Consider the following 14704-nt stretch of genomic DNA (forward strand, 5'->3'; position numbering starts at 1 on the left):
TGTCAATATCAAAATGCAATAAAGCCAACAAGAAAAAACAATTTAATCAGTAATGCTTAGAAATTTCCAGCTTTCTTTTGAATGTGCTAAATTGAAATTGAACTTAAATACACAGTGCACTGCAGGCATTAAAGATCCACTGTCAAGAGTGTAAAGAAACCTCTAAAAATCATTCATGTTTAACTGAATAAACGGAGGATGTTAGAGGTTTATCTGAACAAAATGCATTGATTAACATTGTGTTTCATCTAATTTACCACTGATATACACTTTATTGCTATTGAATATTTTTATTTACAATGCCACAATTCATTGCATATATCACAAGACCACACATGGTGCATTGCTCACTTACATACACTGTACAAGCATCTTAAATTTCCAAGTGTTTATGAAATTATTTTTGATAACAAAAGAAGCCTTCCACTTTCTTCTGCAGATGAAATACCAAGCCGTGAGGCCAGGCAAAGATGTAGTTATATATGCTACATCTTTGCTTGGCAAATAATATATTAATCATCCCTGAATTATGACTGCACACATTCAAAGCTAAAGCTCTACACTCAGCACTCATGATCAGATCTGTATATTCTGTCAATAACCTGGTTAGTAAATGTAATGGAAATGCTGCCGATCTTCTGGCAATCTGATGTAGAACATGTTGCAAATACACAGAACCAAAAAAAGCCATTGTTCTGATTATATACCACTCTCGCACACCAAACCAGTTTCAGTCACTCCACAGATTTAAATGAAGTGCACAGTCTGGTGCCTTTAAGAGTAATAAACCATGACAGATGACCATGTGTCCTGGGTATGCAGAACTAAGCGCTGGTTCTGGCCAGAGCCTCACATCCCGCACCTTTGCGCTCAAAGGAGAGAAGTTGTTTGGGTGCCATGTTGCTCATTACATGCTAGTTGGGAGTTTTTGTTTCCTGTTCTTTGATGCGACCCCTGTCCTCTCAAACTCCAGTTTCTCTTGGATGTATTCCTGCTTACACTGCTCATAGAAGCCAGGGTCTTTGTAGCTGTAAGACAGAAGGTACAGTGTTTATTTCACAGAACTAATGTAGCCTTGTATGACCTCCTTTGATGGTGCCTATACAGGTTTGAGACTCCTGATACTTGATAGACAACAGTTCAGAGTGTGGGCAAGGGTGCCAGAGAAAGTGGGTAATACCATGTCAAAGATGTTGGTGAGATAACACTTGGTGCGATAACACACTTTACTGTATGAGTGCTGGGTGTTGCAGAGGAAACTGCAAAATACTCACTGTATCGTGAGACATTCCTTCAGCGCTGCGTTCTCCTCTCGACACTTGAATGCCATGAGGAAACCAGCGTCTTTACAGCAGTGGGAGAAGGCTAGAGAGAGGTGGAGAAGGCAGGTGGTGTCAAGAGGGTGAGATTAACAGCAACAGAGGAAAAGGCGCAACATGTGCAATAGCGTCAAACTTAACTTTATTAATAGCACTTGTTTCACATCTATTAACATCCTACCTTTCACGTCACATTATTTGATCCTAGAGTACAACGCAGAAAAGAAAACAAGCAGCCACAAGCAAACCAAGATGGGCCTCATCTTAGTACTTGACCACAACAAGGAACCTGGTAATAGGTGATGTTGCCAAGCCTCTTATCAAACTGAAACCCATGTTTCCTTCTTCACACAAGGATGGAACTGAGCTGTACAGGCCACAGAGCGGTTGAACTGGCGGTAGCCCAGTTTCCACACTGCCTCTGTAACAGTCAGCCCTCCATCCGCATATATAAACATGACTGTATCCCCAAGAATCAGATATAGGCTTTGTTTCATCCCTTCCTGACTGACAGTGGCAGTAAACAAAGTAGATAAGCCCGCATTGGTCGAGATCTCATATAAACAAATTCACAAGACTGACAAGGTAGCTACCTGCGCATCCCAGCTATAAATACCATATGGTAGCCTATATTAGGCCTCTTTGAGCTTCTTGCAGTTAGCCTACCATCCTCTGCAGGTTATTCAGACCAATGATCTGTTTTAGTTCTGTATTTTACTTGCAGGTCCAAGGGAGGCAAGCACACTCTGTGCTGTTGGTGTCATCCTGCTTGTGACTTTATGGTCAGGGTGTAATTTGTTGCCCTTTGAGGCATCCATGGCTTTGTGCTGGCTCACTCACAAGCTACACTGTTTGTTGTGCAATTTAATTCCCCCACTTGCTGCAGGTTCAGTGGTTAGTTCTGTGGTCAGCCAAAGAAAAGATTATCTGGCTACATCTGCAATTCAGATGAACAAGCTAGCAGCAGGCTGGATGAGTCAGGCTGGCTAGACACTTGTTTGTCCGACTGCATTCGTATTAATACATCTGGGGCAACTCGTTTTTACAGCGGGCAACTGCGGCCCCACCTTTAAAGTTCCTCCCTAACCTGCTTTTTTGGAAGAGCTGAAGTGCTGCAGGGCCGATCCGCAGGCATAAACTCAACCATGACCCTGGCCTCCATGAACAATGCAGGGGAATATGGCCTGGATTGGCCTGTGCACCAGTGTATTGCCTCACTGATTATCTCACCAGATGAGGACAGAGCCCACTGCCCTTGGCCACAGTGCCAGGTAACTGATTGGTTTCTCTTAAGAGCTTGTGAACTCAATCCCACTGATAGCACCTATGCTTCACAGTGTGCAGTTGTCAGACCACAGGGTCCTCCTTGTGGCCCCCAGTTGGCCAGTGAGAATATGGTTCTGCACACTCCTCTGGAGTCCCAGCTAGATGGGAAATTTGGGTATCCATCTCCAAGTCTCCCTCAACTCTGTGTATGGTCACTTAAAAGGGATCAGCCACTCTCAGCTGACCTTGATCCCTCAATTTATGAGACCTTGCAGAGTGCCAAGGCTCCTTCCACCAGGATGGCATACAGAAACTGTTGGGCTGTGTTTTCTTCATGGTGCAGGGACAGAGGATTAGACCCAGTCTCCTTTCATTTTAAGGGCAAACATACTTCAAGTTTTTTAAGCTGGCCTGGCTGCCTCAACCATAAAGGTTCATGTGGCAGCAATACCTTTAAACTTTGGCCACACTGATGGAAGGCCACTTGGTGTGCATTACTGAGCGGTGTAGTTTCTGTGTGGCGCCAGGAGGCTATGCCTCGCCAGGGTTAAGAGGCTGCAGCATGGGTCCTGCCGCTGGCCCTGCAGGCCTTGAGTAAGTCGCCTTTTGAGCCTATGGTAGAGCTCATCCTCAGAAATATATCAATGGATGCAAATTAACTCTACGTACTTGCTATTAATCCTATGTGCCCAATTTTTATTGAGTCCAATTTAGGAGTTGTGCCTGTATGTTGACACAATACAGAGCTTTAGGTGCTCAGAGCAGCTGTCTCCTACAATGACAGGAACAAGAAACAAGCACAAATAAAGGTTCTACCACTGAGCTGTTGAGACACTCAAGCAGCAATGATACACATGATATTGTGACTTTTAAAAAACACTTACAGACTGCAGAAATGCTGGAAATAATTGGAAATTTGTATAGATGCTTATGACATAAAACCATGTTTAAAAGGCACAAAGTGGCTTAGGTAAAACATTGCACAAACAAAACACCTGACACAAATTAACAAATGTTTTGATATTCAACTGAAATACAAATGAAAAGTTCTTCCACAATGCTTGCTTTGGTGACACTGTGCCCTGGCCAGTGGTGTTTCCAGATTAAACATGTAAGGTCCTCCTTGTAAACAAGGTGTTGAAGACACTGAGTCTTCACCTTGTTAGCAGGTTCTTTCTAAAGGATTTAATTAAAAACACTGGCCTCCCATGTCCCCTTTCAAACAACTGACATCATAATTACCTTTATAAGTAGCATCAGTATGGTTATCACACAGACACTTTCATCAGGATGCAGATGTGAAAAAACCAACTGCAAAACCAATTTAGAGAAGCAGAAGAGTGCGACTAATCTAATCAGCAAACGCCTCATCCCTGTCCCATGGTACTAATAGAGGCTGCAGAGGGTTGCCTTTCTGATCGCAGCAACACCAAAGGCAAGTCTAGGAGACTAGTTTTGTGTCAGAAAAGGCCCCTCTAAAGAAAGGTGTGATACCACCTTCACTTGGCTGTTTTGTTTGCCATTTTTAAAGATGCAGAAGTGTAGCTTGGCAGTTAGTAGAAAGCAGAAGCTAGAGGCTTGAACTCTTAGACTTGTACCTTTAGAGGAAGATAAACATGTGATCCTCTAATACATAATAATCAGTTAAAACAGAAAATAAATGTCAGGAAATTGAGAGTTTTTACTTCCATATTTTGGATGTGGGGATTCAGACACAGAAATCTGAATTCAATTCAACCAACTAGCTTTCTGCAAATCAAAGCAAAAATAAAACAGTAGCCGGTGTCAATGTGAAAGTGGTTTCTCATCGAATATTTGGGTTGTTTAAATGGTTGCATCTGAAAGGCATGCGAAATGACTGACATGAATCATCAATGCAATAGGAAAAATCACATCAGGTTAAGATAAAACTACAAAGATGCCATGCACAGGTCAGTAGTACTTCTCAGGTTACACAACAAAGCCTACAATATACAGCTGCGGGGTGTTTAGAGACGCCTGTATGCAGAGACAGATCACACAGGAAAACATACTACTGGAGATTCTGTTTTCTTTTTTTTTTTAACGTTTCTTTGTAAAACACAATCATAGACACGCATGCGGGCAGACACAAACATACAGAATGAAATGATAGATGGCGGACATGGAGGTGTGAAAATGAGTGGGATGAGCAGCTAGTAATGTGAGGGGGGTTTCCACTACCCACACAGCCTCTGTCTGTCCCATCACCTCAGGCTGCATGTGCATCGTCTCTTCGCGAGAGCAGTACACACTGGCTCATACAGGCTGTCATCAGATTTCTAGAAACCACATAACCTAGTCATTGCTGCAGTAGACAGGGCACATGTGAGCAATGCTGCAGAAGCCATTTCCATGCAGATGAAGTGGCAACTGGTGTCATGCCAACTGGCCTGCTTCTCAATTCAAAGAAATGAAAAAGGACCCAAGAAGTGCCCGTTTAGCCGAGTTACAAGATTAAAGAACAGGAAACACAAGAAAGTCCATGGAAGGAAGAGATCAAAAAAGCCTCCAAACTAACATGCAGTGTTGCAGATTATGATTCACAGGTGTAAGATTATTTACAAAAAAATATCAAGAAAAAGAATTACAATGATGAACGCCTTAATAATCCCTCTTTTGGTTGGATTATTGATTAGTTGGCTGGTTTTTAGTTGTAATTAAAGTAACACACTATACATCATAGCCTGGAGTCGTATTTTCTGTTGGGTTGCCGACATAATCAATATAGTTGTTTAGTCACACATAATCAGACAAAATGTCTATTATTAGCAGACCTATAGCCAATATTTTTGGACACCAGCCTGATGGAGAAGTTCAACCACAAATAAGGACACATTAATGATCCTTATGTTATCTGAAAATATTGGGTTTTTTAACATACTGTTTGAATTTCTATGCATTTCTTTGTTTTACAGTCTTCCAAAATCTACAATTTCCATTATTTCTTCTAATTTCTTTGGAGGTAAAATGCAGACTATAAAACTAAACAAAACTGGAGGGTGGGAGTATCCTATTGTGTTACTTAACAATAATAAGAACCAATTATGACTTAAAATAATAATTTAAAATGATCACAATGGGGGACTAAATGAATTATCCCCTATAATAAGGATTTGGTAGTAACAGTTCCTGACCTTAAATGAACAAGTGTATAAAGGTTTATTATTAACATTTTCTTAAACTTTCATATTCTGGAAAATACAAAGACTATCCGTTTGCAGGTGTGCGTTTTCTGCAATAAATATGGCAAATATACACCTTAAACTTAAATGAGTCACTGAGTTGGACTTCCTAAGCTTGAAAAATGCAAGTGTTATGCATGGATCTATGTAGGAGGTGAATTGAGGTGCAAAAGGAATTAAGACAGGGCAAAAGACGAAAACTGCTTTGTGACCTTGTACTACTGTAGCTAAAGTGCCAGTATTTTTGTTTTGTGTACAATTAATTGCCTTTATCATACAGAACACACTCAGCTGCCACAACAACACAATGGCCCGACTATAAATTAGACCTTCATGAAGCTTATAATGTTGAGTTTTTGTTGAGACTTCAGGTTATGTTTAAGACAGGTGTTGACTCAACTCTATGGTCATGTTGGGTGCTGTAGTTAGTGGTGCTGCTGAATTGTATTACATTACACGGAGAGGTGTTTCTAATAATTTGTCTATCTTCACTGATAAAATTGTATTTTTCACAGCAGAAATTTCGGCTTGTCAGAATAGGTACAGGAGTTACTAATAACTACTATTAATGATGGCTCTGTTCTATTCAAAGATCATAGTTTAAGTCATGATGGTGCATCAACAATACCAAGTGCCTGAGGCTACATCCACACTTGTAACTTTTGCTTTTACCCTTAAAACAGAGACCTCTGAAAACACTGCTGACCCCCTTTTAGTCTGAAAACTCCAGGTTGTGCTTTAGTCTAGGCAGAGAGAAATGGAAACCTTTGAAAACAATGACACAGTCACCCATGTTCACTTTTGCCATTGCTGTTCCTCCTCCAGGATAAACAATCTGATTTCTGCGAACACCAGCATGCGCATGCCCAGTGTATGTGAATGTGAATGATGTGCATTTCCAGGCGTGTTAGTCTGGTCAGAGACTAGCCAAAAAGCTTATGTGGACTGAGATAAATTTAATGCTAAAATGCCATTTTAAAATTAAAACGTACTAGTGTGGACATAGTCTAAAACTGAAAAAGCTAAACGGAATTCAGCCATCATTAAGTTTATTATTCACATGTTTTCCCTACTGTGACCTTTCAACATGTCTTCCCTTAAAAAAGGCCTATTGGGTGGACATAACATTAGAAACACTACTCAATATAACTTAAATATGTCCGTGTAATAAAATTCTTAGTTGACAAATAGTTAGGGGGTTTAATTGATGATCAAGTTGAAAACCCTTTTTTCTGTAGTTTTATTACAGAGCCACAAATCAATGCAGGCATCTGGAAGGATCTCAGAGTCTCACTGACCAAAGACCAAATATATTTTGTGAATGTAACGGTGATGCCAGTGGTATTACCATAAAAAGCTCAGGTGTTACAGGTGTCTTCTTAATGATGGCTAACTTCTAATATGCCATTCTGGTGAGCCATAATACACAGTAACAAGGATCTGGAATTGCCTCACATAAATTATGTGCAGCCATTAAATACACCTGCTGTAACATGTCAAAACATCTGTTATGGAAAAGGACTTTTTCTGTACAAAAACACTACTTGTTTTTGACGATATAGTTATGTACTTAGATGGCACAGCTGTACTATTTCTGCACATAAATAATATAAAATTGCATTTATGGGAATGAATTTAAACAATGTATGTTATGCAAACAATCTATAATTAATAATCAATAAATCAATCAAAATAGCATTGTAATTGTAAGCATATTTGTGAATGTAAACCAAACACATACAAACCAAATACAAAATAAATTGTATAAAGGAAATGCATTCTAATGTCTGGTGTTTACGTTACCTGTGAAACCTTAAGGAAGACCAGATAACAACAGCTATTTTGCTTTACTAAACTACACTTATCTGTACTGAGTTGGACTTCTGGGTAGGAGAAGAGGTGCTCTACCAGTTACACAAACACACAAACAAACACACACACATACACACACACACACCTTCAACTTTCTCAGCACAGAGCTCCTTGGCTTTCTCTCTCATCAATTTGGGGATCAGGACATCTTTCTCCACATGCCTCAGGTGGACCTCCTCTGAGGAAACAGGTACAGATACACAGGTAAACCATCACAACCACGATCACGATCATCATTAGCCCCTTGTGTCCCTCTTATGTGCTCATTCTGGGTGACGTTTACTTCGGTAACGTACACACACACGACATGAGAAACATATCGTGGAAGTACACCATCACTGTTGTTCATTAACTACATTCATAAAGACGAGCGAACAGCGTGTAATACACTTTAAGTCAACCTTAAGACCATGTATTAAGGTGGTGAAAATACAACCTAATGGAGACACGAAGAATAATTGCTAAATCATTTATCATTTCCCATTAGGTAGAGATAGCCACTTTAATTTACATTAGCATGCTAACGTTAGCTATGAGTCCACATTGAGTAACGTTGTTCCTTCCTGAGTGCGCGGGGCTGTATAAAGCTATAAAGAGCGAAGGGACTTGGATAAGTATTTAACTTTATGCTACGAAAGCCATTTCATGCATTTATGATGACAGAAATATTTAATACCTGCGTTTGCTGCCTCCATTGTAGTGGTGTTTCTCAAAACATTACCAAACTGAACCAATGTGACCTCGCTCGCGCACGCGCAAAAGACTTCCGCTAACGTAGTTAGGCGGCGGAAGAAACTACAAATCCCAGAGTCAAACACAGATTCAACATCCGCTTTAAGAGATACGACAAGCAGTCAGACAGCTCCGCAGTGATAAAACCCTGCTCCCTGCCCCATGAAGCTTATAAGCTATTTAATAACAGAGGGGAGGTGATTAAGCTTCATATTCATTTCTGTAGCTGACTGTGAGAAGTGTTTCTCATGTTCTTTCCCTTACTATTTATGTTCTGAAGAGACCTATGATAGGAAATTATAAACACCATTCATCCTATAATGTGGTTAATAAAATAATAATAAAAATAACTGTTATTATCATTATTATCATTTTAACTTATTTATTTATTTGTTATCATAATTGCACTGAGATTAGGTGTGAGCTACCTACCATGTATAATGTGACAGCTGAGCCCAATCACAATCATGTAAGCCTATCTGACATACATTGTTTTACTGACCACATGAATAAAAATGCTACATTGTTTTTTAAATGTTTTCTATACAAACTATTGCTCTTGCACTGTATGTGTGTGCATAGCTTTTATATTCAGCTATTCAATACTTGATTATGCTTCTTGTAGTTTCTGAGATATAGTCATTTTCTTATCATACCATATTTAGTCTTTAGGCATATGGGACTGTTGTTTTTATCTGAAAATGAATATAGACCATAGAACACTTCCACCAAGGGAAATTAAAAATTTCTGTTTTCAGGCATAAATTGGTTAAAATAAAATAGTTTGCTTCAGAAAGACATAACCTGCACTACTGTGTAGTCCTGGTTGCAAATCACTTTATGGTCTAGGTGCTGGATGTAATCACAGTTAGGCCTACACCTCAACACAAGGTTTTTATGTTGAGACTGATGTCGCCAAACATAGTACAGTGTTTTTGTATACTTGTCAACTCTCTCTTTTTGGTGTAAAATAATGTAGTAGTAAAATATTTTAAATGGTGAGATGCTGTCAGAGCTAATGTGAAGTTAATGAAGATCAGTGCTTCTTGTCATTATCATAATTACAAGACTTTTACTTACATGATTATTATTAAATCACGATATAAATCCCTTACTAATGTCACATGTGGTTTGATGTATGGGCAGAAGCAGCAAAACTGTCAGCTATGATATCTGTAGCATCACTGATAAATCAAACAATGCCCTTTTCCAAACTATGGCTGAATTAATATAGCTTTAATTTTGCCAGATTTAATGACTGAATACAATGATTTAAAAAATATGTCTTACTTTACATACAAAATACACAACAGTAAAGCCATAAGAATGGTGAAAGAACACTCCGCTAAGAGCACACTGACATCCAACCACAATGTTTCTGAGCCTGCACCACAGATTGCATGTTGAGCAGAGTGAGCCTGACCACAGTCAGTTATGTGGCGGACTGGCTGTCTAGATCCCATGCAAAGAGAGCCCACCTGTTCAGTCAAAGCGACAGGTACACACTCACAGATGCGTGCACACACACCTTGAAAAAAAAGACAAGCTTCACACGTGCTGTTAGACTAAAGACTAAGGTAAGACACCGGCATAAGCTACCCACCTCCACATCCAAACCACACATACACACCCAGTGCGCCTTCACAACTCACACTCACCCACACACACCACCAGCGGAGGGGATATGGTGAATCTCTTGCTTGTCTGCCTGAAGTTCTCACAGCTCTCTGACCTAGAGCCCTAAAGCTGCCACTTTACCTCTGAGGAGGAGCACGTTCTTTTCATCTATAAATCAAAGGCCAAAAAGATTAAAAAAACAATGATTTCTACGAGTAGAAAAAAGCCAAACAGAGACCACAGACCTTCACCTGTATGCACTGAATGTTCTTTTTCTTTTTCTTTTTTTTTGCTCACCCGAGACTTAGGCACATACAGCAGATGGACGCACACATCTCCAAGCCCAACCAAACGCCTCCCAGACAGACAGCACACTCTTGTGTTTCCATCCCTCCTGACACCAGGTGGGCATCTGCAGATTTTAATATCAGCAGATCTTTCCAAACTGAAGCACAAGCCAAGTTTCCACAACAGGGCCAAGTGGAGCACATGCGAATGACTGCACAACCACTGAACCAAATCTGAGAAAAATTATATTTTCTTGAATTCTTGACAAAACATGAGCTTAACAAAACATGTCCCTTTAAAAAATATCCACTTTACTATCCATAATATTGACAAATCACTCAGACACAGTGTGCAGCAACTTAGCCAAGAAGAGCAGGGGCCTGACATTAATGTCAAATGATGAGAGGAGAATATGTTGCAGTGGAAATAATAGCGCATTATCTACTTTTTTGGGGTTACAAGTAAATCTACTTCTTTGATGGTGACCTTTTTAATTCTTCACAAATGCAAATGAAACACAAAGAAATGCAAACACATAATTATAAAGGCAGTGATTCGGACAAAGTGGCATAAGCAATTAGATTAGCCAAAGAGTTATTAAGATTCACCACTACTCATGCACAGTGTGTGTTTAATGTCTACGTTCGAACTGTTTGCATTCCTTAAAAAGCAAAACAACTAAAACATTGCAGATTTATTCATTGGGAAACACAACATCATGTGTATCTTTTTATGGTATACATTAAAAATATTGCCTGTTACAGCCTGCATTCTTCTTCCTATCGTTCTTATGATTTTCTCCGACACTGTTTCCTGCCTACTGAACTGCTATAATGCTGCTCACCGCTTACTCAAAGAATATAACCTTTCTCCTCCTGGTCGATGTATTCTTGTTTGACTGCAGTTTTCATAAAAATGTTTGTTAATGGAGACCAAATATACAGAAACACCAGATGAAGTGAACAATCTTTGGGTTTTAGGCTGTTAAACAAAAGATTAAAAAAAAAAAAAAAACAAGAGAGTTGAAATGCAAGTGTCTAAGAGCTATAAGGTGTTTTTTTTTTTTGATTATTCACTTACTTGTTTTATTTTTCATTATGATTATTTTACCTTTATTCAAACAGGTAATCTCACTGAGACATGGGCTTCCATTCTCAGGAGAGACCTGGTCAAGACACAGCAGCAATACGAAACAGTTACAAACAAGACATTCACACAAAGACAAAATATGGCACAAATTATAAAGGGAAAAAGTGGTAGTAAATTGCGTAAAAGAACAAACCCACACAGATGCTTACTGATTTACTATGCAAAAAGATCAATTACTGAAACAACTACATGTTGTTGTTTTGCTCTGGAACAGGGTAAATCCTGGAAGTTCAGCCTTTAAGGATAGAAATCTTATCACTACATTTTTATTCCCAGTTTGCAAACCTATCAGACATCCACTCTTTATTTTCATTTATGTCATTAAAGAGTAAAAATCTTTTTGTATTTGCTATTAAAACACTATCATAGTCCGTAAAATCCTGTTCAAGATGGAAAAGGAATCAGTTCTGTGTCTTAGGAAGAGAGCAAGTAAGCAAGTATCAAGCGCAGTTGGCTCTATAGTGGAAACTGCTCACTACCCCAGGTAGCGTGCTGGTTTATATGGCAGGGGCACGGGCTCCCAACACTGATCCAATATTACCCAAGCAGCAGGGCCCCATGAACCTGGCAGAAGGAGGTTAGCAAAGTTAAACCCTCTTACTACATGCCTCACTGCTCAGGGCCAACCACCAGCTCCTCCAACTGTCCACTGACGGCCACAAAACAGGGCCCCTGTCAGAGAATGTTAAAGGGTCATTGACACTGACACCTCTTGCACTCAAGAGTCTCAAGAAACCAGTTATTAATGTGTTATTTATGTATATTCTTTATCTAAGCATAGTGATGTAGAATCCACTAAAAGCACAGTTGAAAATGGAGGAAAATTTGTTGCAACAAGGATGAAAGAGGCTTTACTGCAAGGACAGATTTTCAACTTGCAGCACAGAGGAAAATACAAACATTCAATGACTAAATCTTGTAAGTAATTATGATGAGCAAAATGCCTAAACCAGACTGTTTTACGACAGGCTCCTCTCCGTTCCACACAGCCACAGCGAGAAGGAAGAGCTGTGTGTTCTGATCTCCTCATCTGCTGTTCTGCCTCAGTCCCCACTCCTCGGTATCTGTGACTTCCAAGACGTCGTACGGCCAGCAGATGGGGTGTAGAGATGAGATTTTAGAGAGTGTTTAAGCCCGAGCCACGGGGAGCCTCTTCAGGGTCGATGGAGAGCAGATAATCCAACGACTCGGGTGAGGGGATTACAAACCTACAGGCAGACCTCTGCTGTTGAGTCCCGCTGTGGGGCACCTTCCACAGGTCACCCCTGTGACATTTGGCAGTGGTAAGTATTGTCAATGACTACTAAGTGCATCTTGATGTTAGAGATACAGCCTGGTGACTTTACTTTGCTTCTTCTTTGCTGGCTTTTGAAACAGATTTATTTGACACAAGATTGTAAATACTCCGATGAGTCGGGTTGATGGTGAGGGCAAACATGAGCTTTTACGGCTTCCAAAAATCTAACATTTTTACTTTATCATCGACCCCTCTGCCTTCCTGTTTCCTCATCAAGCACCAGTCTATCACCAGATCTGATATGTGTCACAGAAGACGAATGAGACTTGTTTTTTTTTTTTTTTTAATTATGATGATAACAACTAATACAACTGATACCAGTAGTTTAAAGCATTAATGGCGCTGGTGTAGCCTATACCAAATTTAATCAACAGTCACCTATTGGTCAAAACTGTACAACCCAAATTCAGCAGCATGAAAAATATCACAAATATCCAGGCAGAATAAAGTCATAACATGATATCCAAAAAGCCCCCTTACTCTTTTGCTTTTTTGGTCATGTTGGCACCACCCAAGCAATGTCAGGATGCATTTCCGCTCAAGCAAGTGAAGGGGTCTGCCACTGTGCCACAATCTGCACCCGCTTCTCAAGCAGGCTAAACCCTTTGACACCACAGTTTTTAATTAAAATTACATTAGGAGTAATCAGCCGGAAGAGTTGGGGATGGGGGTCAGAGGCATCAAGGGAGGGTTTGGTGAGCGGAGGTGCAGTTTGCATAAATGACAGAGGGGGAGAGTTTGACCCTAAACCAATGATCTATGCTGCCAGGTCAGTATAGATGAAGCTACTGTCATGCCTAGTTAGCTTTTGGTTGCTTTATTATTCTTTTTTTTTTTTGTACTGGGCCTCTATATATATTTTCAAAAAGAAATAACAATAGTAAGAAAATAGCATTAGCAATAGCACATTTTTCTCATTTTTGAGTTTTGCATAACAATGATGCACATCTCACAACAATTCAACTGGTCAGTTAACTAATTAGTATAGAATGAATAGTACATACGGGATTGAAGTTTTATAACTTCCTCTAGTTTCTGCATTATTCTCCTGTCCTGTTCTGACATGCTCAGTGGTGATTCAATAAAATGTAAAATTAAGTTGTTGAAAGGCTTTTTTTAGAAGAGACACATCTGGCTTTCTCACTGCATCTGTAAAAGGGAAAGACCAAATGTTAATATGACTCCCTTCTTCCCAGAAACAGGAGAGGGCTGAAGAGAGAAGGCTACAAAGACCCCATTCGTTCTCACTTGAGGGGCTCTCGCCAAGGTAATTATAAGCTTTATGAAAGTACACAGCAAAAAGTGGAAGAAACCCACCAAAAGAATGGATAGACAGGAGAAGAAAATTACTTTTCCCCTCTGCCTTCGCTTTATGCCCCCTTTAACAAGAGACGAGACGGCAATGGATGGAGGAGGCCTTCTTCAGGAGGCATCCCGGGGCTTTTGCACGTGCGAGGCAAACAGGAACGAAGGAGCGCATTCAGCCCTTCTTGTGTTTCTCCCATTCATTAAGACAGCAAACCTTTGACCATTCGACAATGACCAGAGTTTTCCCTCATTACATGGTCCATCTTGATGAAAAGATGAAGAGGACAGAGACGAGGACAACAAGGAGAGCAGAAATGAAGACCACACCATTTGAATAGGGGTTTGGTATAGAATCCACTAGCACTAAACAACACCAAAGAGAACATCTTGTCTTTTGATCAAGTTTTTTCTCCATCTCTCTCCCCTTTCTCTGTCCTTTTTTCTAGAATATGATCCTCCCTAGGTTTCTGTACCCACATTGCCTACACTGCGCTGAGTGTCTGAATGCGGTTAATTATCTAAAAGGAAAAGTTTGTACCTGTTGAAAAGCTATCCTTGGTTGCTTGGCTTGTTAATGCCAACAAAAAGCAGCCATAGTGGATGGTCAGAGGACACCACATGCTGCGGGAGCCTTTCAGACATGTCCCTAATAA

At 40.0% G+C, this 14704-nt stretch overlaps 1 protein-coding gene across 1 annotated transcript; it reads right to left on the bottom strand.

Annotated features, from left to right (window-relative positions):
* Positions 1 to 270: 270 nt before the first annotated feature.
* cmc1 (C-x(9)-C motif containing 1) lies at positions 271 to 8436 on the bottom strand. Its single transcript, XM_049584915.1, has 4 exons — positions 8337 to 8436; positions 7746 to 7838; positions 1275 to 1365; positions 271 to 1028 (listed from the first exon to the last, which is right to left on the bottom strand). The coding sequence occupies exons 1-4, from the start codon at positions 8353 to 8355 to the stop codon at positions 908 to 910; spliced, it is 324 nt and encodes a 107-aa protein (XP_049440872.1). The 5' UTR covers positions 8356 to 8436; the 3' UTR covers positions 271 to 907.
* Between the last annotated feature and the right edge of the window lie 6268 nt (positions 8437 to 14704).

The sequence above is a fragment of the Epinephelus fuscoguttatus genome, linkage group LG8 (assembly GCF_011397635.1).
Source record: "Epinephelus fuscoguttatus linkage group LG8, E.fuscoguttatus.final_Chr_v1".
Taxonomy (NCBI): Eukaryota; Metazoa; Chordata; class Actinopteri; order Perciformes; family Serranidae; genus Epinephelus; species Epinephelus fuscoguttatus.

Excerpts from the sequence above, each read along its gene's own strand:
- cmc1 (XM_049584915.1), bottom strand. Across the intron at positions 1,366-7,745 it reads CTGTGCTGAGAAAGTTGAAG|CCTTCTCCCACTGCTGTAAA; the intron begins GTGTGTGTGTGT and ends ACCTCTCTCTAG. Across the intron at positions 1,029-1,274 it reads AAGGAATGTCTCACGATACA|CTACAAAGACCCTGGCTTCT; the intron begins GTGAGTATTTTG and ends TCTGTCTTACAG.